This window comes from Mustela nigripes, chromosome 1 (genome assembly GCF_022355385.1).
Source record: "Mustela nigripes isolate SB6536 chromosome 1, MUSNIG.SB6536, whole genome shotgun sequence".
Classification (NCBI taxonomy): domain Eukaryota; kingdom Metazoa; phylum Chordata; class Mammalia; order Carnivora; family Mustelidae; genus Mustela; species Mustela nigripes.
Window position 1 is genome coordinate 171,827,555 of NC_081557.1, and position 27,682 is coordinate 171,855,236.

The 27,682-nt window shown below is 39.0% G+C and overlaps 1 protein-coding gene and 1 long non-coding RNA gene across 2 annotated transcripts in view; one reads left to right on the top strand and one right to left on the bottom strand.

Annotated features, from left to right (window-relative positions):
- Window positions 1–7,107: 7,107 nt before the first annotated feature.
- Window positions 7,108–7,503, bottom strand: LOC132014274 (uncharacterized). Its single transcript, XR_009403264.1, has 2 exons — window positions 7,446–7,503; window positions 7,108–7,344 (listed from the first exon to the last, which is right to left on the bottom strand). It is a non-coding gene; the product is annotated as an uncharacterized LOC132014274 (long non-coding RNA).
- A 4,398-nt stretch (window positions 7,504–11,901) lies between these two features.
- The window catches only part of EGF (epidermal growth factor), a 97,757-nt gene continuing 81,976 nt past the window's right edge, over window positions 11,902–27,682 (top strand). Inside the window, exon 1 of the mRNA XM_059377287.1 lies at window positions 11,902–12,506. Within this exon, the coding sequence (XP_059233270.1) occupies window positions 12,380–12,506 (127 nt within the window). The 5' untranslated portion in view covers window positions 11,902–12,379. The remainder of the gene's footprint in view (window positions 12,507–27,682) is intronic.

Below are 27,682 nucleotides of genomic sequence, written 5' to 3' on the forward strand. Positions count from 1 at the left end.
ATTCACCATCAGAGAAATACACATCAAAACTACAATGAGATACCATCTCAAACCTGTCAGGATGGCTAAAACCAACAACACAAGAAATAGCAGGTGTTGGTGAGGATTTGGAGAAAGGGGAAACTTCCTGCACTGTGGTGGGAATGAAAACTGGTGCAGCCACTGTGGAAGACCATGTGGTCCTCAAAAGTTAAAAATAGATTTACCTTATGATCCAGCCAATTGCACTACAAGGTATTTACTCAAAGAATACAAAAATACTAATTCAAAGGGATACATGCACCCCAGTGTTTATAGCAGCATTACCTACAGTAGCTAAATTGTCTATTAACTGATAGATAAAGATGTGGTATATACACACATGTGTGTATATATATATGTATATATATATTATATATATATAAGAATATATATATAATGGAATATTACTCAGCCATAAAGTACTGTATGTGGTAGATAGGTGTATATATACGTGTGTGTATATATAGTATATATACAATGGAACATTACTCAGCCATAAAAATGAATGAAATCTTGCCATTTGCAATGATGTGGATGGAGCTAGAGTGTACATTGCAAAGTCAAATAAGTCAGAGAAAGGCAAATACCACATGATTTCACTCATGTGGCTTTTTTTTTTTAGATTTTATTTCGAGAGAGTAAGAGAGAGAAAGAGAATGAGTTCACAGGGGAGCAGATTCCACACTGGCCACAGAGCCCAAAGTGGGGCTTAATCTCAGGAACCTGAGATCATGACCTTAGCTGAAACCAAGAGTCAGACACTTAACTTAATGAGCCACCTAGGTGCCCCTCCCTCATGTGGAATTTAATAAACAAAACAAATGAGCATAGGACTAAAAAAAACAAAAAACAAAAAGAGAGAGAGGTAAATCAAGAAACAGACGCTTAACTACAGAGAACAAACTGATGGTTACCAGAGGGGAGGTGGGTGGTGGTGGGTGAAATAGGTGGTGGGGATTAAGGAGGGCACTTGGGATGAGCACCGGGTATTGTATGGAAGTGCTGAGTCACTAAATTATACATCTGAAACTAATATACAACATACACTATATGTTCACTAAGTGGAATTTAAATAAAAATTAAAAAAAATAAGTCAGTCACCAAAGAATAAAAATTTTAGAGAGTCATGAAGGAAATGGGAAATTTATAATATCTAGGAATTATACCCAGCATCAGCTTTCTTAGTTATGTGAACATGAGTTAATTAATGTAGTTGATCTTTTCCTCAGAGTGAAGGAGTTTTTTTGGTTTCAGAAGTAGAACGTGATTCCTGTGGTGCTGCAAGACTGATTCAAACTACACCAATGCTTTCAGATAAATGCCTAGCCTATAATAAATATTTTTCAAATCCAGAAGACCTTGTAGTTTAATGCACGAATTATCACTGATATATTAAAAAATGGTAAAAAAAAAATTATGGTTTTCCCCATAAATGTAAGTCTTCAATTTACAGACACAATTTCTACCTTTGTCTTTTAATCCCTGGGCCAATATGATCCAGATCTGACTACCTTCCTGGGGGCTATATTTTTCAACTACAGGCACTGATTTTTTTCTCAAAGAATGGTGAATCATGAAACCAAATGTTCTTGTTGAAGACTCAGATGTGGATAAAGATTATTATGTATCTAATATTTGCTACACAGAAAACAATCCACCTGGAAATTTGTCTTAAAGCCCTATAGTTGTATTACATTACTAGCTTAACACTTATTTGAGCAGAGAGAAATGTTTAACACTATTAAGAAGACAAGCTTGATAGGAAGTGTTGGAAAAGTCTCGTCTTGAGACACATCGGTGAGCCAACTCCAAATATTCTCTAAAGGAATTTAAAAGGATTTACTTCAGTAAATCTGTATGTATACATAAAAAATGGACTGAAAAGAAACTAATAAAACAGTACTAAGTGCATGTTTCCACCCACACAGGCCTAATTTCAAGAATTATGTCAAGTAAACATCTACTTATTGATTTTCAGGGAAATACTATCCTGTCAAGGCTTCTTATGTTTCTCCTCCTGTGCTGGAAACATGTAATACGTTGGATAAAAATTAATTTGCTAACAATGGGCAAGATAGAGATTTGAAATATTAAACCAAGCATCCTTTGGAGAATCGTTTTATCTTATGGCCCAGTTTCTAAATAGAATGTGTTGTTTTGGACTCCTGAATGTTCTTGACATGAACTACTGAGGCTGATACAGAATCCTTACCTATGAGGTCTTGAATTCCAGATGGAATTCTGAGTCAAGTGTGGCTCTGTCAGACAGCAAGGGAACATTCTAAGGGAATTACATTCTAAATGTAATTTTCCTTTTAATAAGCAGGGCTGTCTGAAGGACAGCACTATTAGAGGCAGCACACCCGAGGGCAGGGTTTTTAGGTTACAAGAGAACTGAATTTAATGCTCTTCATCTGAAGGTCAGTGGATATCTTACTAAGTCTCCTTCGAAAGTACAACTGTAGGCCTTAGAGATTGGGACCGGCTGGGATTGCAGAAGGGTCAACATCCTTTTGGCTACAGATTTACTACACCAATCTTAGGAAAGGAAAAGAAAAAAAAAAAAAAAAAGAAATGGCTAGTTCAAAGCCCAGAGTCCTATTTGATGGATGTAAGATGTTCAGGTTGCTACAAGATTCCCACGGTTTTCCACCAGGCTCAGATGGTAGTTCAACAGTGTTGTGCCAGCCAACAGGAGGAAAGGGCAGACTCACAGAGGATGCTCATTTAGAAGAAGAAAGCAGCACTAATGATCTATACCACCTCTTGAATTTGTGTTATCCTGCAGAAAGTCTTATCAGTTCAGTAATTCGATTACTCTACCAAGATAATGTAATTATGTTTAATTTTGTAAGGTATACAACAGTGATCTCCTATCTTGGTGTTAGCGTTTCAATAAAGTTTTGGTTATGGGCAAAAAATAAAATTACAACTTTAAGAACCAAATCTTAATTTAAAAATGAGGGGAAACCCATAACCTCACTGCCTATTCAAATAAATTATTATCAATTTTTCTGTGTCTCTTATCTGTTTTACAAAAATAATAAATACTATAATTATAGGACAGGTAAGAGTTTGTACATTTTTCTACTAATATTGTGGAAAACACCTTCTTTTTAATGAGTATGTCATAGTCTCATAATAATTTCTTAACTATTTCTATTATTGTAAATGAAACTTTCTAATTTTTGCTACCATGAATAACATCACAATACCTTTTTGTATGATTATAACTTCTTTTTTTAGTAGAGAGATTATTCCTTTAGTGAGAAATTGCCAAGAGTGAGATTATATGGTCAACGCCTATGAGTATTTTTATGGCTCTGAAATGTGTTGCCAAATTGCTTGCTAAAAGGGTTGTACCAAATGCAAGTTGGCTTTTAAAGGTCAGACTTATTTTGATACAAGATCAACATATGTGCTATATTAAACTAACCACTTATCAACTAGTGAGGAACAAAACATATCATTTCCTAATTCATAGAATTAGGAATTCTGCCATATTGTGAATGGGCCAGGCAATCACAAACCTCAGTTCTGTTCATTTTGGTTTTAATTCTAAAGTGGATCCCTTCTGGAAGTTACATTTAGAAAAATTGTGGCCTGATGCCCAGAGAAGATAATCTCAGTGCTTCTTTCTGCCTCAGTACACATAGTAGGAGGACCAAGCCTTTACTTGTAAATATGCATAGTGAGCTCAATTTCATTTTGTAATCTTCCCTTGAAAGGATTAAGAAATGACGATTACACCTAGTGCCCAAACTCCCTGGAAACAAGGTAATTTTCCTTTTAAGAAACCAGGCAGTCAGAATCTGGTGCATAGTGTAAAAATACCAGGCACAAGCAGTTCTATCTGCACAATGACACAGTTGTATTATTTTGTTATTCTTGGTTTAGGAGATACATTTAATGAAAAGGCTAAAATGAATACATAAATGGATCCAGGGAAACTGGAGCCACAGGTGACCTATAAGAGAATGAATCCTTTCCATGGCATAGATTTAATTCAGGTGAATGATCACAGGATCCAAGATTTGGTATTTTAACAACTGCCCCAGGATGTCTTGGTCTCAGCGAAAGTGGCTAAATCCCTTCCTCTTTTCTTTCTCTAATATACATAAAGTCTTTGTGTAGGGTTTAGAATAACATTATTTAGTTGTTACTCCACAAATGCCTGCATTCATTCTTCAGGTTGTTTTCTTATATTCTCATTTGACTTCCCTGTCTGGAGTACTGAATTAAACTTCCTTGATAATCAGGATATCTTTAATTAATGTAATGGCTGTCTCTCTCTCTCTCTCTCTCTCTTTTTTTTTTTTTTTAAATCTCCAGGCACATCTTTACGGATCACTGAAAAAGAAGACTTCGTTTCTCAAACAACACAACCAGCAGCCAGAGGGAACTTATCAGGTGGAATTCTCAATGCAGGGAGACACCAAGAAGTTGGGAAAAGGAAACAGAAGGACGGATATGGTAACCCGTATTTTCCTGTTGGTGCCCTGGTCTCGGGACCTGGCACAGAGGATGGGAGTGATGGGTGCCCATTTTAGCAGCATTAGCAAAATAAAGAAGTCCTAGAGACTAGACATTTACGCATAAGCTCTAGAGTCAGACAGACTTGGGGTATATGTGTCTCAATCACTTCATAGCATCTCCATTACTCAATTGCTTTGAGACTCTGGGCAGGATCCTGAACTTCTCTAACCACAAATTCACCTTCCATAAAACAGAATTAATGTCTACTTTTCATAGGACCAGAGAGAGGTTTTCTTTTCCAGTCTTCTTCCTGATGGTGGCTACTGGCTGACTACAAGCAAAGGTAACTGATATTTGAGAAAGAAACCATGACTTCTAATTTTACTTTTAATCTGACTTATGTATCGTGAGTAAAACATTAGGCTTTGGACTCACTGAAAAAACTCCTTATATAATGAATTATTTAGCAAGGTTGTGAGATACAAAGTTGATGTATGAAAGTCAATTTTACTTCTATAAGAGCCACGAACAAGTGGAAAATAAAATTGAAAAATTATTCATTTACAGGAACATTTAAAAACATAAAATACAAATAAATTTAACAAAAGATATATAAAGTTCTACACTGAAATGTGAAAAACATTGATTAGAGAAATTTAAGACTTAAAATAAATGGAGAAATATATAATGTCCATAGACTGGATGACTTAATATCATTAAGATCTCGGTTCTTCTGAAATCGAATTACATATTCACTGAATATGTATGTGGAGAAAAATAAATTTCTATTCCAACCTCACGTAATATACAAAAATTAACAAAGATGAATCACAAATCCCAACATAAATGCTAAAACTCTGAAAGTGTCTAGGAAAAAAATAAGGAGAATATATTGAGCCTGGAATAGGTGATAAATTATTAGACAGAACACATACAAAAAATGTAAGCATAAAGAAAAAGTGAGTAACTTGGACTTCATCAGAATTAAAATATTTTGCTCATCAATGAAACCATTAAGAAAATGAATGAACAAGCCACAGACTAAGGGAAAATATTGTAATACACCGATATGAACTTATATCCAGAAAATACACAAAGAACTATAAATCAATAAAACAAAAAAATGAAAAAACCAATGAAGTCGGCAAAAGATATGAATACACAGCTCACAAAAGATGCATGATCGATTAACATAAGAAAAAAATGGTCAACACCATTATTCATCAGGGAAAGGCGAATTAAAATTGTAATGTAATATTAAGTTATGCTTATTATAATATTTAAAATTTAAAAGATGGACAATACCGGATGTAGGTGAGGACATGAGACAACCAGAACTGACACGCACTACTGGTAAGAGTATAAAATCCAGCGGCCCCTTCAGAAAAGTGGCAGCTTCTTATGAAGTTAAACATACACTTAACCTATGAACCAGCAATTAGGTATTAACAGAACAGAAATAAAAACATCCATTGTTTTTATTTTGATCACACCCAAAAACAATCCAAATGTCCATGGACAGGAGAATGGATCAACAAATTGTGATATCTACATACTAAAGAATTCGCCCTACAATAAAAAATTAAGAAGTACTAATTCATGCAAGATGGATGAATGTCAAAAACCCACTGAACAAAAGAAGTCAGATCCAAAAGCAAAACGACTCTATGTCTGCATTCATATCAAGTTCATGAACAGACAAAACTAACCCGTGACGATGTCAGAACCAGGTGTGCCTGTGGATGTGGGTGAGACTGACTGGAGGGAGCACAGGGGACAGGTGGGTGGTTTCGGAAACATTTTTCATCTTGGTCACTGTGTTGGTTTAATGTGTCTATACGTTTACCAAAGCTCTTCAGATTTTATACATATGATCTGTTCCCTATACATAAATTTTATTTTAATAAAAAATACAAAATGAATGCATTGCCAATGTGAGTCAAGCTGGGAAAACCCAATGAAAGCAACTTAATTTTGTTTCTCTGGTTATTTAAAATTTTTAAAATATATCATTTACTCAAGTCTCTCCACCATCTGCTTTGTACATCCTTCCAATTTCAGGTGGTAAACTATGATATTTTCCCCCAAGTAGTTTCTGTCCTTGGAGGGAGACGAAAGGAAAGAACTATTTCAGTTCTTATAAATATTCTAATAAATATTTTAGATTTCAGTTCTTATAAATATTTTAATAAATATTTTAGTTCTTATAAATATCTGTATCTTATAACTATTATAAGGACAAAGAAAGAACTGCAAACTATGGTTTACATTTTCATCAGTTTACAGCAAGTAGTTTTTTTAAATTTTTGTTTGAGAGGGAGAGCATGCGCGGGGGCCAGGAAAGGGGAGAGGGAGAGAGAACCTCCAGCGGACTCTGTGCTGAGCTCGGAGCCCAGTGCGGGGCTCCATCCCACACCCCTGAGATCCCTGAGATCATGACCTGAGCCAAAACCAAGAGCGAGAGGCTCAACCGACTGAGACATCCAGGCACCCCAAGCAAGGAGTTTTAATCACATGAGGTTTATAGCATCTCTAGGCGCTCCTGTCAGCCTTCTAACAGTCTTAAAAATAAATAAAATAAAATAAAATAAAATAAAATACATAAATAAATAAAAATGAAGATTTATTTGAGAGAGAGGAGAGCGAGAACAGGAGCGGGGAGGAAGTAGCGAGGGGCTGAGGGAGACGGAGAAGCAGACTCTTCCCTCCGCCCGGAGCCCAGCGTGGGGCTGACCCCACGACTCTGGGATCAGGACCTGAGCCGCAGGCCGAGGCTTAGCTGACGGAGCCACGCAGGGACGCCTAGTCCACGCTTCACGAACTACGCTTCCTATAGATTCAGTGGAACTGAAAGTCGGGGGGAAACCGTGAATCACGCATGATTAAAAAAAAAAAAAAAATCCAGAGCCCTTTCTCTAACCCTTAACATTTTTATAAGTTAAAAATACCCGAGAGCAGGGTGAAGAAGTCATACTCGGAGGAGGTGACCCGGAGGACTTGAGGCCGGATGCCCCGCTAGGTGGACCAGGCAGTGGGAGGCTCCCCACCTCCAATCCTGGGCTTGGAAGGTACGTTCCGCTCATTGTTCCTGTAGCCGGAGCCATTTCAAGGATGCAACCTTGAGAGAGCAATGCAGTGCGAGGCGCTGAGGGATGTGTGTGATTGAACCCTGTTAAGGCTTCCAAATAAACTTCAAAGCTTCTGGCCAGTGAGTGCAGAGACCCGCTGATCTGGCAACCTCCTATGACGAGCCTCCTAAGTAAGTCCCCTTGCTTATTAAAACTGCCACCTCCCTAGCTTATCCTAAAATGCGTGTAAAAAGCAGGTGCTTTATGTTAAAATTGTGTGGTACATGCTCTGTGTGGAATTCAGAGGAAAACCCAGATTCAGTGATTAACAATGACAAAAAAAAAGAAAGCAAGTAATTAGCCATTATTCAAGGAAAGCAGTGGTGCTGTTTCCCTTTTGTGGCCTTTTAGACTTTTGTTGCCCCCAAATTCCATGTTATTGGAAACCTACTTTCCACCTGGTCTTTGATTTGTTTGTTTGTTTGTTTTCTTAGAGGGAGAGAGTGGGGGGAGGTGCAGAGGGAGTGGGAGAGAGAATCTTTAAGTAGGCTCCACACCCAGCGCAGAGCACCAACCCCCGGAGGGGTCAAGTTCACGGTCCTGAGATCAGCTCCAGAGCCATAATGAATCAGCATCCATCCACTGGGTCTTTCTTGAGAGGGTTTTTATTTTGTTTGTTTTGTTTTTCTGCCCCTTTCTCTGGTCTCTCCCCGCCCTTCCAGTGCAGGGCCAGTTTCAGATTTCACCCAAGAAACTCCTCAGGTTGCAAACAAACAGGCTGAGATTCTGTAAATAAATGCAGTGCAGTCTAAAATGAGCTTTTCTTTTAATTTTAAATTTTGCTGCTACTTCATAGAATTATAGATTATGGATTTTTGTGCTCTTTTTTGTCTGTCCAGTTTCTGGAGTCTGTTTTCTTCCTCTTGGTCAGAGGAAGACTTGGTACCTTTTTAGGTGACTGGGGTAGGAATTAGCTGAAAAATGGAGCATGGGCAGGATTCCTCTTTTACTCTTGTTCACCAAGAGCTTTTTAAAATCTGATTTCATTTGGTAGAAGCATGGCATTACTTAATCTGTGCATTGAGCATAGCATTGCTTAACTGGATGGTAGATAGTGACTCCCTTTTCTTAAAAAAATAGACTGTTTTCATTAAAGCAGTTTTAGGCTTACAGAAAAACTGCAGAAAGTTCAGAGAATTCCCATAGTCCCCCCTCTTTCCCCTATTATTAATACCTTGCTTTGGTGCTCTACATTTCTTACAATTGATGAGCCACTATTGATGCATATTGTTATTAACTAAAGTCCATAGTTTAGAGTTCACTCTTGTTGTTGTACATTGTATGTGCCTTGATAAATATATAAGTGTATAATGGCATGTATCCACCACTGTTGTATCCTACAGAATAGTTTTAGTGCCCTAAAAATCTTTTGTGCTCCCCCTATTGACCCCTGACCACCACCCTGACTTCCTGATCTTTTTTACTGTCTCCAGAGTTTTACTTTTTCCAGGATGTTATAAAGTTGAATTCATGCAGTATGGAGCTTTTCAAATCGGCTTCTTTCACTTAGCAATATGCATTTATGATTCCTTCAGGTCTTTAATGGCTTGACAGCTCAGTTTATTCCTGAGTGATATTCTGTTGTATGGATATACCACAGTTTATTTATCCGTTCTTTTCTTGAAGGACATCTTGATCTCTTCCAGTCTTAGGCGATTATGAATAAAGCTGCTATAAATATTTTCTTATCAAAACCACTGTTAACAAGGAGACGATAATGACTTTAGAGTCCGTGCCCTCCATAAATGGGTGTGATACTGGGAAAATTTCTCAGACTTTCTGATCTCTGGTGTCCTGATTTGTGAATGGCGAGGTGGTGGGAAGGTTGGAGGTGATGTGAATAAAGCATGTACTTCGCATATGCCTGGCTCCTTGGGAACAGTCTGTTGATGGTGTGGTGATGGTGATGACGAACAGCAGTTGGGCATACAGCAAATCTATAACCCAGGAGAATTAGGTGCTTTGTGCTTCAATAGGAAAATTTTATCTGCAGAGTAAGAATGGTGACCAGCACGTATAACCGTGTCTCCCAATAGCCTCCCTTCTCCCACTGATGTCCACTTATGCTTAAAAACATTCGGAGCTGTCTCCTTGCCATTAATACCCCGTTCTCTTACTAACCTGCCAGCAGGGTTTCCTCCCATCCATCTCTGTCCCCTCAGGATCTAAGGACCTCATAAATAAGCATTTGTTTTTCTTTGTCCATTTCCGTTCCACGTCCTATGGTCAATCTGGCTTTCCTCCTCTCCACGCTGATGTGAGACTTCCTGTTTATCTCCCGAAGCTTCACTGCATGCTCCGGTCTGCAGTTTGCGACAGTTGCCCCTTCTTTCCTGACACCTCCGGAATCATTGGTGACTGGCCTTTCATTAGCTCATACTCACAAACTACCTTCTGTTGTTGTTAATCCACCTAAGCAAGCTCTTGAACTTAGGGGGCCATGACTTCTGTTTTGTGTACAGGGCTCTAGCACACATAGATGTTTAATTAACTGATGAATTAGTTAATTTGACTCAATCCCAGAAACTAAAATGGGTATTTGGCCCATCAAACTGATTTCTGGGCGCCTTTAAAATATGGGCAATGTTCATTTGCCCAGAAGAGGTTCAGGTTTATCTAGGAGTAAGAATATGGAGTAATAAAATATCTCTGCAAGTCCTTTCAGCATGGGTAGCTCTCGTTTAAGGTTTTGCTATCTGGGCAACCCTGGTTTTCTGTGGATGAGTTGAGCTTGATCTCTTACATCAGGCTCCAGTCTTGACGTCCACCGTAGCCATGCTGATTCCATCATCTCCTAAGGGGCTTATGCTCAACATCAATGACCCTGTTAGCCCAGGTCACATGTAATTAGGAAAGTGAGCCTTCTTACAACCAAAAAATAAGAAGAGACTCTACATCCAAATAGAATATAGTTGTGGATTACTTCATATCTGTGCTCATATCATTCATTCCTCCTCTCTCCACTAATTCAGCCCAGTGCTTGACTGTCCTTCTAGTCCTCGTCCTCTGTAACACTGGCAATGCATTCTGCTGAAGGGGAAGCTTAACAAGGTTAGTAACTTAGTGCAGGTTATTGGAGGACATTCATTCTGAGTTTCGAGTCCAAATGAGTCCAGAAAGCAATGGAATATTCCATATATTTCCCCATGTGACTTCTGCTGCCTGCCAGGGTCTGCTTCTCTTGTGAGAAATCAGAGCTGTCTGGCTGTGGCCGGCTAAAATCAGAGAAATCCTGACTTTAGCCATTTCAGAAAGTGACCCAGTATCAGAGGAATGATGAGGACATAAATATGAGTGAAAGGCTTGGAGTTCTTCCTTTGCTCTCTCAGAATGGGTGCTCACTACTTTGACTGTTGTGACTATCGCTTTATCTACATTTTGACTAGCACTTGGAACACTACCTCTAGGCAACTTAAACGAAAACTTGTTTCCCAGGGTGAAGTAAACGGGAAGAAAATTCCATTGTTCATCAAATGTGGTATAAACGGTTTGCCTGAGCTGCCTATTTCTGGGTGCATTCCTGACAAAACAACCAAGGGGGCAATAATGGGTACTTCAAGCTTTTCTTTTCTACCCCTGATATGTGAAAAGATAGCCTAAGTTATCTGGGAAGGGACAGCAGTCAGCTGTGCTGGATTTCCAGTGCTTCCCAGATTCTGCACCATTAGCTTATTTTTTCCAACGGGGCTCTGTAATAACAACCTACTCCTTTCCCTGCACTCCTGGCCCCTTCTGATGTTTTGTTATGCTCATGCTGAAAGAAAAGGTGTCGGTGCATACTGTATCTCTTCATTTGGCTTCAGGGATTTCCCTTTGATTTGGAAAGAATAATCTCTCAAATTCCGCTCTAAAATATACAGGAGAAAGAAAAAAAGATAAAGCTCCAGGAATGTGTGCTGGTGTTGACATTTTGTTCTAATACGGCTCATGTGAATGATCAATTACTCCAAGTCTTAATTATCCGCACTGTGGTTCGCCAAGGATGTGTGTGGCCCGGTTTAGCTTTATTGCCATCCCTCCAGGTATGAAAACAGCCACTCTCCCACAGGTACCTCCTAGACACCAGGAGCAACTCCACAGCCCTCTCATTGCTCTCTCCCTGGTTCTGCCCGGAATATTTATGGTGAGTCGCCAGTTATCTCCTCCCTGGCAGCCGTCCCTGCTTTCCTGCAGCAAGCAATTGCCCACACGCACATTTGCAAACAGAGGCTCACTCAAGTGTCACTGAAGGAGACAGGAGGTGGAGCCAAAAGGGCTTTAAAAAGGAAAGGGAGTCATTCTACTTTGCAAAAAGAGAAACTATGTTTGGGGAGGAATCCTATCTCTGTACTTCTTTTTCAGCCTCAGCAAGGGTCGGTCGGAACTTTCCATCACTTTCCTTTTTTTCCTCTCTCTCTCACCGCGGCCTACACTGCTCTGCCTGTCACAGGGAAGTCAGCAGCAGGCCTCTAGAAGTCAGCGGCCGTGAAACTGTGAAATTTGTCATACGGGTGTCAGGTATGTCTTACTGACTTCCCAAGAATTTTGATAAAGAAATCTTGCCCCGGGGGTCCCCGACAGGCTGCAGGCCACCGTCTTGAGTTGAAGAAGGAAGAGCTGGAAGACTATACAGCAAAGGAGCAGAGCGAAAGATGCCCCAGGGCTGCAGGCCAACCCAGGGGGACACGCTTGGGGTCAGACGTACCCACTCTGCCCGGGCTATGCTCAAGCAAAGTCAAGTGATTTTCTGTTGAAGGTTCAAGCCTATCAAGATTATGCTGCTCGTCCTAGTCATTCTGTTGCCAGTAGTTTTTAAATGTAGTTCTGCTAGTCTCTCAGTCCTGGAATACTGGAACTGCCCTGAAGCCTCTCCCTCAGGAAAGGGAAATTCTACTTGTGTGGGTAAGTCATCTCATTAAAAGGAATTCATATCCTCCCAGAAACTGCCTTCATATACCTGTCCATTCTGTTTTGTATACTTGGGTGTTTTTTTCTGATTTGTCTTTGGGTGGGTGTATTTGGGTAATTTTTATTCTCTAATGCAAGTACATTTCCTTCTGGTTGTGAGAGGTAATCTGCTACCAACTATAAAAATTCACAGCTCTCAAACTGTTCTTATGTGTTTGAGTGAATATGTCTCATTTGTAAGTAACTGAACATTTCTTTTCATGTAAACTGCTGTATTTATTCTGACATGAGGAGTATCTATTCACTTGGCTAGTCAGCTTTATATTGGAAGCTGGGGAAACAGATGGATTTTTTTGGGGAAACTGTTTCTATATAAGCCATAAAGTTAAAAAAAAAAATCCTTCTTTCTGATAACTTTGTATAAGAACTCAGAAGTTGCTAAAACACTCGTGAAAAATGGGAAGGGAATAGGGAACAAATGTGGTTCTGTCATTTTGAAAGCCAAGTTTCAAGTTCAACCTCCTCTCCCCTCTCCTGCTGTTTCTGAGCTCTGAGGGCAACTTCAGTTTTTGACTAACAGGTGCATTGAAACTTTGAGCACTGCTAAGAAATGACAGTATGCCACACACCCCTCCTATATTAAAGGGGTTTTCCATCAAGGAGAAATGGAACTTTTACCAGACGCAAAGAATCATCATGCTTGAGAACTTTGTCTGAAAAACATCTCTCTCTCTCCCCACTCCTGCTTCCCCTTCTTCCCTTCTCTCCACCTTCCCCCCCAAAAGGCCCCCACGAACCTGTTCCTCAGCTGTTGGAGCAGAAGTAAAAACTTTTGGACAGTTATGTCAAGTGGATTGGAGACTCTCTGGGGCAGGAGAATTTTCTGAGACTAGTTGGCCAGTGCCCCGAGACAGGCTCTGCCTTCTGCATGGGATGTGAGGGGAGATGGTAGGAGCCAGTCAAGAAGCAGAATCTGAGAGAGCAAAATTTTAGAGAAATGAACTGCTGCATATACCTTTAGAGGCTCAGGGAACAAACTGACTGATTCCTGCTTGCAAAGGAGCCTCTGCCTTGGGCTCCTCGCTGCCCCTGCAGGTGGCTCAGAGCTGCCACCACTAAGGCTGGTTGCACCAAGTAAACCTAAAGGCCAGGCTAGAGACAGTGAGTCAAGCGGGACTGGGTCAGAGTGGAAGGCTTTAGAAGCAAACACACCTCCTTTCAAATCCATTCTACCTATTGAATACTTGAGCAAGACTAGATTGTTGCTGGGAACTAAGTATACCCCCGTTTCGGGATTGTCATGGGGATGGCGTGAGATGACACATAAAATGCACCCAGCATGGAGGTTGCAGGTGGTGCTCAATAATGTCCCTTGGCCCTTCCACAGCTTGACTAAAACCCTTTGATCAAGTCATACCAGGAGGTGCCTTATTTGAACAGTCCTGTGACATGGCACAGACCCCAGAGAGTGTAGAATGTCTGGATGCCACTTGGTGATTCCGCCTCTGCTCCCTCGTTCCTTGCAAGTCACTGGTTTAAACCCCCTTGCTTTACACTCCACATCTCATGTTAGCCGATAACTGCCTGGGTCACACCCTGTGCCCCCTGCATTTCAGAGGATAGTATTCCTCCCCTCTAAATAGATACAGTGCTATCTAATTTTCTGCCAATTAAATTCTACTGGCCTTTTTACTTGCCTTTGGCATTGAGCCAGACCACCTCTGGCCAGCAGGAAGAACGCTTTGTGGTTTGACAAAGTTCAGGTTACTTTGTGCAAGGTTGTCATTCATGTGACTGCTAGCCGGGTAAGTCACTTGATAACACGGAATTGGGTTTTTTCATTCTACCCTCCACCATCCTTCCTGCCTCTTTTTTTTTTTTTTTTTTAATTGAATGAGTATTTTATTAGCCACATTTGAGCTAGAGTTAGGTGAGAACAGCAATAAGGAAAACTGCTGGCAAGTGGCTTCTGAACTTTCAAGCCTGTTTGCCCTGGAGGAGAAAAATCAGTTGAAAAAAGGAACTTTTCCTGTTTGCCATGTGTACCTGTATTATTTGTCTGAACTTTCTTAGTAAATAAAGGGTGAGGAAGAAGTACAGGCCAACCCTGAGACAGCTGGCTGCAGGAGGGATCCGGGGGTACTAAGTTAGCCAACTGGGAAGATCGCTCTTCGCCGTAAACAGTGAGATCCTTGATTTCAGCACTGGCTGAGGCTTGGTCAGTTTCCCAGTCCTGTGCCAAGCAGAGTAATTCCAAGATCAGAATCTTGTTTGATTTTTCAGCCAAGGTTATACAAAAGTTTTTTTTTTTTTTAATCTAACTGCAAAGAAATTATAGAAATGATCTTCTACACATACCATGTGAATGAAACCACCCCCTCAAGTACTCAGTGGTTTGGGGCTTTTGAGGGGCCATCAAGCTTAGTGGTAAAAAAGCTTTAAGTTTTGGAGACAGGCCGGGGTTCAGATACCAGTTCTACTGCTTATGAATCAAGTCTCATTTTTCTTAGTGCAAAACAGAGATTTTTTCCTTAGTGCAAAACACCCTCAAAATTGTTGTCAGGATTATGTTAATGTATTTGTTTTCAGTGCCGACCATACATTATAATCGCCAGTGTCTGGGTTACCACCTGGGGCCATCTGGGTCAGAGTCTCTTCTGGGGGTGCAATCCAGGCCCCATTTTCTTTTTTATTCTCCTTTGGCAATTTCACCAGGCATAATGAACAGCTTCGGTCCAGGACCACTAAATTAATACATAAGAAATGCTTAAAAAAAAAAAAAAGTGCATAAAACAGAGCCTGGCATATAATTAGCTCTCAGTAAGTCTTAGCTGCTATCAGTATTTTTATCATTGTTAACATTATTTTTATTGGTGGCAATATTAGTAATATTTTCTAAATGTGGCTTGGTTTCTTCTACAATAATTAAATTTGCTTTTTTTTTTTTTTACACACAGAAAAAAATGACACATTGAAAAACTTGATGATGGTTTTACCACATTAAAAAAGTAGTCAAAATAATTTCAACATTTATAACTTGTATTTTTGTAATCAGAAGAAATGTTTGTTAAAAATACAAGAACACATCAAACTGACTTTAGTCAGTGTCCATGTGGAACTGCAATTCTGTTTGTCTTTCTGTGTGACATCAACTGATAAAAATTGCACTAAGCACCAATTAAATCTGCTTGCTAGATTTCTTACCAGTAATAATTTTATTTTAATAACTATCAAAAACAAGCCACTTGAAAATGATTATTTAAATTTCTTGCATATTTTTTTCTTGTATTTAGAACCAGTTTCTCTAAGATGTTTAAAGTTGTTGTGGGCTTATAAAGAAATAATAAAATAATTCTTTAAATGAATTTACATTTTGAACAAGTTGTGGTTGTCCAAATATTTGACATTTTAGTTTAGAAGTTGGAAGGTGGGAATTCTTTGCTTTTGTTCAGAATTGAACAGCTAATTATTTTCCATTAAAAGTAAATGGACTAGTAATTTGGCTCACATAAATTCAGACTCTTCTATGTTTTGGACTAGTTTAAGAAGCATATAGATTTTTTTTTTTTAAGATTTTATTTATTTATTTGACAGAGAGAGATCACAAGCAGGCAGAGAGAGAGAGGAGGAAGCAGGCTCCCTGCTGAGCAGAGAGCCCGATGCGGAACTCGATCCCAGGACCCTAAGATCATGACCTGAGCCGAAGGCAGCGGCTTAACCCACTGAGCCACCCAGGCGCCCCAAGCAGCATAGATATTAACTCTTTAAATGTTTGGTAGAATTCAGCCATGAAGCTATCTGGTTCTGGACTTTTGTTTGTTGGGAGTTTTATAATTACTGCTTCAATTTTATTGCTGATAATCCATCCATTCAAATTTTCCATTTTTTCCTGATTCACTTTTGAGGGTTATATGTTTCTAGTAATTTATTGATTTCTTCCAGGTTGCCCAATTTTTTAACATATAATTTTTCATAATATTCTCTCATAACTCCTCTAATTCTGTGGTGTTGGTTATTATTTCTCCTCTTTCATTTCTAATTTTATTTGCATCCCCTCTCTCCCTCTCTCTCTCTCTTTTTAATGAGTCTGGCTAGAGGCTTATCAATTTTATTGCTCTTTTCAAAGAGCTAGCTCCTGGTTTTGTTGATCTATTATTTTTTTTAAGTCTGTTTTATTTATTTTTGTTCTAATCTTCATTATCTCCTTCTTTCTGATTTTGGGTTTTGTTTGCTCTTTTTTTTTTTTAACTCCTTTAGGTATAAGGTTAGGTTGTTTGTTTGAAATTTTTCCTGCTTCTTGAGGTAGGTCTGTATTGCCATAATCTTCTCTCTTGTAGCAGCTTTTACTACATTCCAAAGATTTTTTTTAAAGATTTATTCACTTATTTTGAGAAAGAGAGAGGGAAAGAGCAAGTATACTTGAGAGCACATGAGCAGGGGGAGGGCCAGAGGGAGAGCGAGAGGGAGAGAATCTCAAGCAGACTCCCTACTGAGTACAGAGCGGGATGGGGGGCTTGGTCTCACAGCCCTGAGATCATGACCTGAACCTGAATCAAGTCAGACATTTAGCTGACTAAGCCATCCAGGTGCTCCTGGATCCCAAAGATTTTGGACCATTGTGTTTTTATTTTTATTTGTTCCATGTATTTTTGATTGATCCAAGAACCCAGCAGGGGTCCGCCAGGACCAGCCAAGAGGGTTCTTAGGTATATGCAAGGCAAAAATCAAACAAAAGCTTTGAGGGAGTGAGAGCAGAGTTATTGAAGATATAGAAAAAGTAAAGGTACTGGCAGAGGCTGTGAGACTCAAAAAGGAAAAGAAGAATCTCATATTTGCTTGGGGTCTGGGGTTTTTACTGAGGATTGTGGTCTGGTACACGTTACCTCCCAGGCATCCAGGAACTGGTCAGATCAAGGACAAAGGCCTGGGTGTCCTCCATAAGTTACTTGGAGCTAGCGGGTCTCGGCGCCTAGATGTCTAACCCCAGTTGTCTGGAATATGGACAAGAAGGCCTCACCCAGTCCTTGCCCAGTCCTTCCTTGGATGTTATCTGTTGTGCTGGAAGACTCTCAAGAAATCATTAACTCCTTGCCCCTTACAAGGAAGACATACATTATTTTACTATGAGGTATGTGTAAAATCGGGGTACAGGTCCGAGCAAGAATAGAAGCAGGAAGAGGAGCAAAAAGCAGATTTTTATGGAGCCCTTGAGTTTTCCTCTCTCACTTTGATGCAGGAATTTAGTTAATGTATGAAAACTTCAGTTGTTTCAGCCACATACGAGGCAGAAACTCGTGCTCTCATCACCTCTTGACCTTCCTCCTAAGCCTGAAGTTTGAGTTGGTGTGTGTGTCTGTTTTCACTTTATGACCTTGGTTTTCTGATTCTCCCAGGCCTGGCTTAACCATGCTAATGTCTCTCAGTGTCTGGGTTTCCCAAGGATTTCCCAGGATACTTAGTCCCCTGGAATTTGTGTGAGTGTGAAGGCATTTGAGAGCCAGCAGACCCCTGTGACAATGACTCATGGTAATCGTTGATTTATTTGCAAGCCCCCTCCCAGTGACAGGAGAGAATAGCGGGCTCAGAGAAAAGCACTACCTTCTTTCCTCCCTTCGGAACAGCCTATCAGTGTGCCTTCATCAGCTTTGTATATGTAAGTGGATTTCATTCACGAGGTGGTTCTTTCTGTGGATAGATGGTTGCTAGGATACAGAGAGTCCCAACAACATCATGGCAGCTGCCTAGTTCTTCCGCACATGGTGTGGCAGTTGAGAAATATTGTATTTTATTTATTTCAATACTTTTCTGGTTAAAATTTCAAAAGCTTGAAGAAGGATCTTTCTTCTCCTGTAGATTCCATCCTTGTATAAACAGATCAATGATAGAGGATCAAAGTTGATACTATGAAGCTGCTGACACCAATCCTGTGTATTACAGGCCCTTCCCTTATGAGGGTTAAAACAGGCACAGAGACAAGAGCTACCAGAATATTCTGGTGTTTTTCTCCCTCCCTCTGAAGTATATAGTTATTCTGTTTACTGTAGAATTTGCAACAGAAAGGAATTTAATCTCTCCTTGGTCTGCAGGGAGACTGCAAAGGCTATTGTCTTTAACATTAATTTGTCCAGTATGTGGAAATGTACATCTTTTAGATTCAAGCAGCATTGTTGAGAATTTTAAAAGCTCTAAGTGGATCCAAAAGTTTATTGTATTTTGGAAAGCAGATTTGGAAAAAACTGAAACTTTGATATGTCCTGGTTATCCTAATGAATCATGGCAGCAATTTCATCTAAGAAGAAAAAAAAGGTATATGAAGAAAAATTTTCATCTAAAATTTCAATACATTTAAAAGCACCCAATAGGGAACCTGGGTGGGTGACTCAGTGGGTTAAAGCCTCTGCCTTCAGCTCAGGTCATGGTCGCAGGGTCCTGGGATCAGCCCCGCATCGGGCTCTCTGCTCAGCGGGGAGCCTGCTTCCCTCTCTCTCTAGACTGCCTGCCTCTCTGCCTACTTGTGATCTCTGTCAGTCAAATAAATAAATTTTTAAAAAATCTAAAAAAAAAAGTTATTTAAAAAGCACCCAATAATGCCCAAGAAAGGATGATATAGGTGACTGTCTTTCTTTTTTAAATTTAACTTTTTTTGTTTTTTAAAGGTTTTATCTATTTATTTGACAGAGAGAGAGAGCACAAGCAGGGGGAGCTGTAGGCAGAGGGAGGGGAGAAGCAGGCTCCCAGCTGAGCAGAGAGCCCAACATGGGGCTCTATCCCAGGACCCTGGGATCATGATCTGAGCCAAAGGCAGACGCTTAAACAACTGAGCCACCCAGGCACCCTCTTTCTCCCTTCCTTCCTTCCTTCCTTCCTTCCTTTTTCTTTCTTTCTCTTTTTCTTTCGTTCTTTCTTTCTTTCAGATTTTATTTATTTATTTGAGAAAGAGAGAGAATGAGAGAGAGAGAAAGCACATGCACAAGCAGGGGAGGGGCAGAGGGAGAGTGAGAAGCAGGCTCCCCACTGAGCAGGGAGCCTGATGTGGGGCTCAATCCCAGGACCTTGGGATCATGACTGGAGCTGAAGGCACATGCTTAACTGACTGAGCCACTCAAGTGCCCATACTGTCTTTCAATATTGATATATTGTCTTCTGGAAAAGAAAGCCAAAAAGAAGCACACTGTGCGTGAATATCCCTCTTTAACATAAACCAGGTCGATGCACATGAAATGACCAGATTTTATCACTTCCGACAGAGAGGATGAAATGTCATTTTTGAAACAAAGGACACATTTGAAGCAGAGTGAGTTGTGGTTGTTGCATTACCCACGTGAATTGAACTTGTCACCAAAAATGAGGGGCAGTTGCAGACAGGTGATTCTGGTGTCACTTTGCTTGTTGTCTTATTTTGCATGAAAGCCTCCCCTACCCTCTGTCGATGTGCTGTGCCTGGCAGGTTGTGTTAGGTCTCAGCTTTTTAAATGGATAAGGTTCCGTTATGTAGCTGATATGAGCTGCCCCTGCTTACCTCATAGGATTTTATGAAGACTCAATTAATTCATGTAAGGTGCTTACAATCTTGCCTGATTTAGTGAGTTTCCACTAGATACTAGCTGTTACTTTCTACCAAAGACCATAAGCTGCGACATTAGGAACATCTTCACTTTGTGAAATTTTTCTAATGCCATTTCTTCAAATTTGTAATGATGCTTAAAGAAATCTGAAGTTAGTGTCTTGGGATGAACAAGGCCTCACCATCATCTTACCCACTCTTCTCTGTGATTTGTCATTATCCTTGATGATAAAGTATGGCACAAAATCCCCAATTCATTATTTTTTCCTAAGTAATTATTCTATTTGTCATATTTGCCTTCAACATTCTGAAGAAATTATATGAAGCATTTTTCCCCCTCTATTTCTATAGCTATGCATGCAGCTGGGGCCTAGGACTAAGTACTGGCCAGGGTGGAGTTAATAAGAACAATGAAATTGGACTCAGAAAACATCTAGAGACCAATGCTTAATTTTCTTTTGTTTCTATCTATTTGTTTAGGGATGCTCAGAATGTAGTATCCATGGGCAAATATCTATTTGTTTCACTTTGCAGTTTGGGAAACATTCTTTTAAAGGCAGTTAAAGAAGATAATTGTGTTAGTTATAGATGAGATCCACACCACATTTTTTACCTCCAATAATATTTTTCCAGATGTAATCAGTTGATGAATTTTCTAGAATTCCTCCAGAGGTCCAAGCATACGTCACGGCAAGGGTGGGCATTGTTTTTTTCAGGTTAAGTGTTTATTTCCTTTTGTAGAGCTTATAGTGACACATTATTAACTTGGTGTTTGAAGTTGAGAGAAGCAGAAAGAAGAAGACATTTCACAGAAAATAGGAGTTAAGGTGAATAGCATCTATTTATGAATTTACCACAAGCTTTGGCTTCTTCACAAAATGTTCCAGACAAGGAAACTATTGAATTCTGTAAGACCAGCAGGTTAGGAATTGAATTGTTAATGTTAGATTAGAAAGACCTAGAAGATCATGTATCCAGCGGCCTCCTGTTACTGCTGAAAAGCTGAGATCCAGAGGGGTGAAGTAATTCACTAGGATTCTATAATACTTTGAACTCAGGACCCTGGACTCATAAAATTTACCATGTATGTGCCACCTCCCATGATTGATGGTTGAAAGCCCACCAGTGTAATGATTAGTTCTCCTTACCTAAAAGTATTAATAATATTGGGTTGGTTTAGGTTAAGTCTCTTAATATGTCTAGTTGTTTATATTTAAAGCACCTTGAAAGTAGGACTAAGGTTTCCTTTTAAATAAATTATACCAATAAGTTAATTCAAATCAATTCAACAAATGTCTATTCAACATCAATTATGTGTTTAGACTGACAGTGTTAATATCATTGATTTAAATGCCCAGGGTCTCCTGAGGGGACAGAGGGGTTCCCAGCTCAGATAGCTGGATGTGGAGTGTTTACCTGATGACTTATAGACTATATTAGTTGGATTTACCAAAACTAACTTTGACAAAATCCGACAAGTGGCTTAAAAACCTTCCTGCAAAGGAACTAAAGATTGCAGACAATGCTACTAATTCAAGCTCAAGAGAATAATGAGGGAAGGACAGAAGGACACTTTTCTTTTTCCTAGAATAAGCTCTTTCTTGGTTGCATAAGAGACAAAAACAATGTAAGTCTCTTTAGACTTGACAAAAAAAATAAGGAAAAAATTTAATAAGAAGATAGTGCGAAAACTGGATTTATGTTTATTAATATTAGCGATGAACCACACAAGTATAAATTTTGCCTTGAAATGTTAGCTAACGGTAACATGAAGCCTTCAGGACAGACAAGATATTTTAATATGAGCATCCAGGAATGCAAAATGACTTTTTCTGCTTTTTACAGATGTGCTCAAAGTTTGGATATATAGGATATATTTACTAAGCTTAATGACAAAAATTTAATTATAATTTAATTTAATTATATTGGATATATAAGATATATTTACTAAGCTTAATGACAAAAATTTAGAAGGCTCTCAAGATTTCTGACATTACAGCAAAAATAGAAAAGCCTCTTACTATTAGTGAAATACATATTTCTCCTGCTTCCTGCTGTGGTAGAGCACAGCTAAAATAATACATGGAAAACCACATAACAACAGATTAAAATGTGTTCTTTTGTCAGCAGACACTGTTGAAAACTTCACAGAAAGCATTACCGAAATTTTGAAGAGAAAATATTGTAAAAATTATGGAGTTGAGTAAAAATAAAGGTGTTTCTAAATATAGCTTGGCTTATGGCATTTTCCAGAAAGTAATAGTCAACACTTATATGACTACTCATTGTATGTGAGGAAAAATTCTAAGCACGTGGCATGAAATAATTTGTTTAGTTTTCATAATAATTCTATGAGGTAAGTACTATTATCATCTCCATTTAAAGATGATGAAACCAATACGCAGAGAGGTTAAGTAATGAGCTAAATGTCAGACAGCTAATAATTAGTGGTGCTGGGAAACAATCAACAGCAGCTTTCTGTCTTAGTGCTAGTGATCTTAGCCACTCTTGCATTCGTCTTTGTTTCAACAATGAAATGCACAAAGAACGAATACTTTTTCATTAACCAATAAAGGAAAAATGCATCAGAGAAGAAATTTTCCCCATAGTCAATGACTTCTTTATCTATTGACAAATGTGTTATGAAAAAAGTAGTAGAAGTGTACCCAGTGCCAATGGAACCATTGAATTTACTGGCATATCAGCAAAAGAGATTCTTAGGTAAGATCACAGCGGGCCCTATACCACAGTCCTTGGCAGTCTCCCAGGGCAGCAGTGTTGTCAAGAAATTGAAACTAGAACTGCATAAAGTGCAGTGGGGTATCACTGATGACTTGACTTCTCCAAAACAAGACTGAACTGGATTCTTTGTGATACTTTGTATTGGATGTGGGGGGGGGGGCAGTAACCATGAACCTATTCTTTCCATAGGCTTGCCATAGAGCATCCTCAAGCAAAGCACACAAGAGAGCTAGTGTTACATAGTTTTCTTTTCCTTTTCCTTCCTTCCTTTTTTTTTTTTTTTTTTTTTAAGATTTTGTTTATTTATTTGACAGGCAGCAAGAGAAGGAGTGGGAGAGGAAGAAACAGGGTTCCCGCCAAGCAGGGAGCCGGATGTGGGGCTTGATCCCAGGACCCTGTGATCATGATCTGAGGCCAAGGCAGACGCTTAACCAACTGAGCCACTTAGGACCCCATAGTTTTCTTTTTAAAAAAGAATAAGTGTTTCAGTGTGTTCTTGTTGTTGTTGTCTTACCTTTTCTGTGATGACAAATAGATGGTACTAGTATGCTACTCAAAAAAATAAAATCAGACATTTTCCCCCTTCAAACTGAAGGTGATGTTCTAACCATGAGGAAGTAACTGCTGATTGTAAGAAACTTGTGTATGAAGAGAGCACTTTAAGACAGGTGTTTAGAAAAATCTCCATTGTTATGTGATTAGGTTGTTGAACAACCTAATGTCAGTATGCCACCTATTAAAAATTCTTATGTCTGCACTCTTATAAAACAACAACAACCTTGTGAGCAGAGTTTTTGGAACTTTAAAAAAAACTTCTAAATAATTTTTGTTCTTTCTAATTGGTAAAAAGAAAATATGACACCTTCTGGTTAGTTTTCATTTACTGGTTGAAATCTAGGAAGATAGAGATTTGCTAGCCTAATTCAATAAAATCTGTGAATGATGTGTTTTATGATTTTGTGTATACAGCCAGTGAAGACAGTTCTTCCATTCGACATAAATATAATTGTGAAATATGTTTGTCTCTGACAGCTATCAAAGTATCAAAACATTGAACTTTAAGCCAAATTTTTTAATTCTTATGTTATATTCAGTCTTTTTTAGTAAACATAAGCTAATCAGAATGTATTGCATAATCTCAATTTTTCACATGCACAGGGACTTTTGGGACTCTGGGATATCACCAGCTGGAAATGTTCAGCAGAGAGTAGGAAATATAGTAGAAAAACACAGAAGACAGATCAAAATAGGCATTTCTGAGTCTTATCATGTGTGTGTTTGTGGGTATGTGTGAACATCTGGAAAAACTTTTCTAATGCTTTAATGTTGGTGAAAGCAGTTTAGTCTGGTAGCAGCAGTCTTTAAATGAATTTGAGCATACTTTATGCAGACAGGATGAAAGAGATTCAAACATGCTTATTTGAGACGAGGGATTACCTACAGCACAGGAACCTTATAACAGGATTCACTGTTCTATAAAACTGCATTTTTATGAATTTTTAAAAAGTTACACTGAGCTGTGGTATTAATCAAGAGAAATTAATGGAATGGACTAGAATGCCCAGAAATGGACTTGAGGTAATATGGTCATTTGATCTTTGACAAAAGTGCAAAAGCAATTCAGTGGAGAAATGATAGTCTTTTCAACAAATGATGTAGGATCCAGTCGGTACCTATGAGCAAAATAATGAACCTCAACCTGAACCACCTACCTTTGCAAAAATGAACTCAAAATGGATCGTAGATCTAAATTTAAGATGTAAAACTATAAAATTTTTAGGGGAAAAAAAAGGAGAAATCTTTGTTTTGGGGTTAACAGTTCTTAGAAATGACACCAAAAGCGAAGAGAGGGAAAAAGTTGATAAATTGTACCTCACCAAAATGAAAACTTTGGCTCTGCCAAAGGCAGTGTCAAGAGGATGAAGAGGCATGCTGCCTGCTGGAAGAAAACATTTGCAATTCATGTATCTGACAAAGCACTTGTATCCAAAGTGTATTTTTAAAAAATCAAATGAGACAATAAGAAAACAAATAACATAGCTAAAACTAGGCAAAGGATTTAAGCAGTTTCTTCACCAAAGAGAATATAAGGATGCTAATTAAGTCCATGTAAAGATGCTCAATGTTATTGTTATAGACTGAATGCGGCCCATGTTTATGTTTTAATTTCTGGAACTTGTAAATGTTACCTTATATGGCAAAAGGGACTCTGCAAATGTGATCCTGCGATGGGGTGGATATCCTGGACTATTTAGGTGGATCCTAAAGGTAATCATCAGTGTCCTTATAAGAGGGAGGCAGGAACATGCAGGGGGAAGAAGACAGTTTAAGTGGGGAGAGACTTGAAGAGTCTGCACCACTGGCTTTAAAAATGGGGAAGGAATACATTAGATATAGGAAATATATATATATGGGGTGCAATATATTATAAAATTAGAGATGTAGTTATCCAGATGATGTAATTGTAGGAATCCATTTAAAGGGACCCACTTTAAAAACTCATTATTATTATGATGATGATGTAAGTTTCAGGTGTATAGCTTTATAATATGACATCTGCATATAATGAAGTCATCACCACCACAAGTCTAGTTACCATCCATCCCAAATGGTTCACTCCCTTCCCCTCTAGTAACCACTAGTCTGTTCTCTGCATTTATGTTTGTTTTATTTTATGCCTCCCTCCTGCCCGCCTTCCTTTTTCTTTCCTCCTTTTCTTTTTTCTTTTCTTTCCTTTCTTTTTCCTTCTCTTCTCTTCCCTTTCCTTCTTCCTTTCCTTTCCTTTCCTGTTCTTCCTTCCTCATTCCAGATAGGAGTAAAATTTCTCTGTCTGTCTTTTTGCTTACCACAATACCCTCTAGGTCCATCTATGCTGTCACAAATAGCGAGATGTTACTTTTTGTGTAATATTCCGTTCTGTACATCTATGTACCATATCTTTATTCATTCATGTATTGATGGACACTCCATTTGTTTTTGGTTTTTTTTTTTAGATTTTATTTATTTGACACAGAGAGAGAGAGAGATCACAAGTAGGCAGGGAGGCAGGCAGAGAGAGAGAGGGGGAAGCAGGCTCCCCGCCGAGCAGAGAGCCCGATGCGGGGCTCGACCCCAGGACCCTGAGACCATGACCTGAGCCGAAGGCAGAGGCTCAACCCACTGAGCCACCCAGGTGCCCCACTCCATTTGTTTTCTTACAGTGGTGATTGTAAATAATGCTATAGTAAACATAAGGGTGCATATATCTTTTGAACTAACATTTTTGTGTTGTTTTGATAAATATCCAGAAATGGAATAGCTGGCTCCTATGGTAGTTCTACTCTTAATTTTTTGAGGAATCTGCCTACTGGTTTTTTTAGCGACTGTGCCAATTTACAGTCCCAACAGTGTGTGAAGTTTCCTTTTTCTTCACATCCTCACCAACATTTGTTACACTTGCTATTCATTGTCTTTTGGATAATAGCTATTCTGACCGGTGTGAGGTGTTATTTCATGGTTTCCATTTGCATTTCCCTAGCATAATTAGTGATGTCAAGTATATTTTCATGTGTCTTTAGGCCATCTTTAGGTCTCCTTCGGAGAAATGTTGACTCAAATTCTCTCCCTACTTTTAAATAGGGTTGGTTTTTTGTTGTTGAGTTGTAGTTGTCTGTACATTTTGCATATTTACATCTTATCAGATACCTGCTTTGCAAATATCTTCTCCCATTCAGTAGGTCACCTTCTCAGTTGATGGTGCTTTCCTGTGGTGTGCAGAGCTTTTTTATTTGATGTAGTCCCATTTGTTTATTTTTGCCTTTGTTACTCTTGCCTTTGGAGTCTGATCCACAAAGATGGCACTTAGACCAACATTAAGAAGCTTAGCTCTTATGTTTTCTTCTAGGAATTTTATGGTTTCAGGTCTTGCATCCAAGTCTTTAATCTATTTGGAATTAACTTTTGTGTAGGGTATAAACAGTAGCATAGTTTCATTCTTTTGCATGTGGCTGTATGAGTTTTCCCAACACTATTTATTAAAGAGACTGTCCTTTCTCACTGTAGGCTCTTGGCTCCTTTGTTAAAGGGATCCACTTTCTAATCAGTTCCTGGAACATGAATGCAGAGACTCTGGCCTTAGGGTGAACATGCCTAGAGCAGTGTTTCCTAAAATGGGTTTCTTAACACAGTTGAACTATCAGACAGTGCCCGGTAAGAGTTCCTGTTAAATTCAATTGTAAATAAACAGTACAGCATGATGTTTAAAAGCTAGACTCTGTGACCAGAAAGATATAACTTTATTATTTATAAATAATATAAATCTGTTATTTATTGGCTACATAACTATGGCAAATTAACTGCTCTAAACTTCAGTTTCTTCTTCTATACGGTGAAAATGCCAAGCCCCTACCTCCCTGTGTTACCCGATTAAATGAAATAATGCATCCAATGAGCTACCCTAGTGATAACACCCAAGATGTCAGCTATTATTATTCTGGTGATATTCACCACCTGCCTTCTTGGAGTGTCAGAAAGTGTCATGGCACATTAAAAACTGAGAAGTCCTATTGAAAAGAAACAAAACAATTTTTTAGAACCTTCTAGTCTCAGTATCCTGAGAACCTGGAAGTGGACCTCTTAAGCTTGATGACACGAATCAGGCTGAGGGTTAGGTAGAGGCTACTTTCTGCGTTAGATGACACATGTCCACCACCACTCTGGGACTACGTGGCAAACTTCACTCAGGTATTCCAGGAAGCAAAATTGAGCCCCAGAGCTTGTCTTACAGAATTAAGATTTAAATTCACCTCTCTGGCTCCCCTTTCCGGATGTATTATTTCTGGGTCACTTGGTGTCTCTCTCACCTGCCTTGAATGTTGACAGTAAT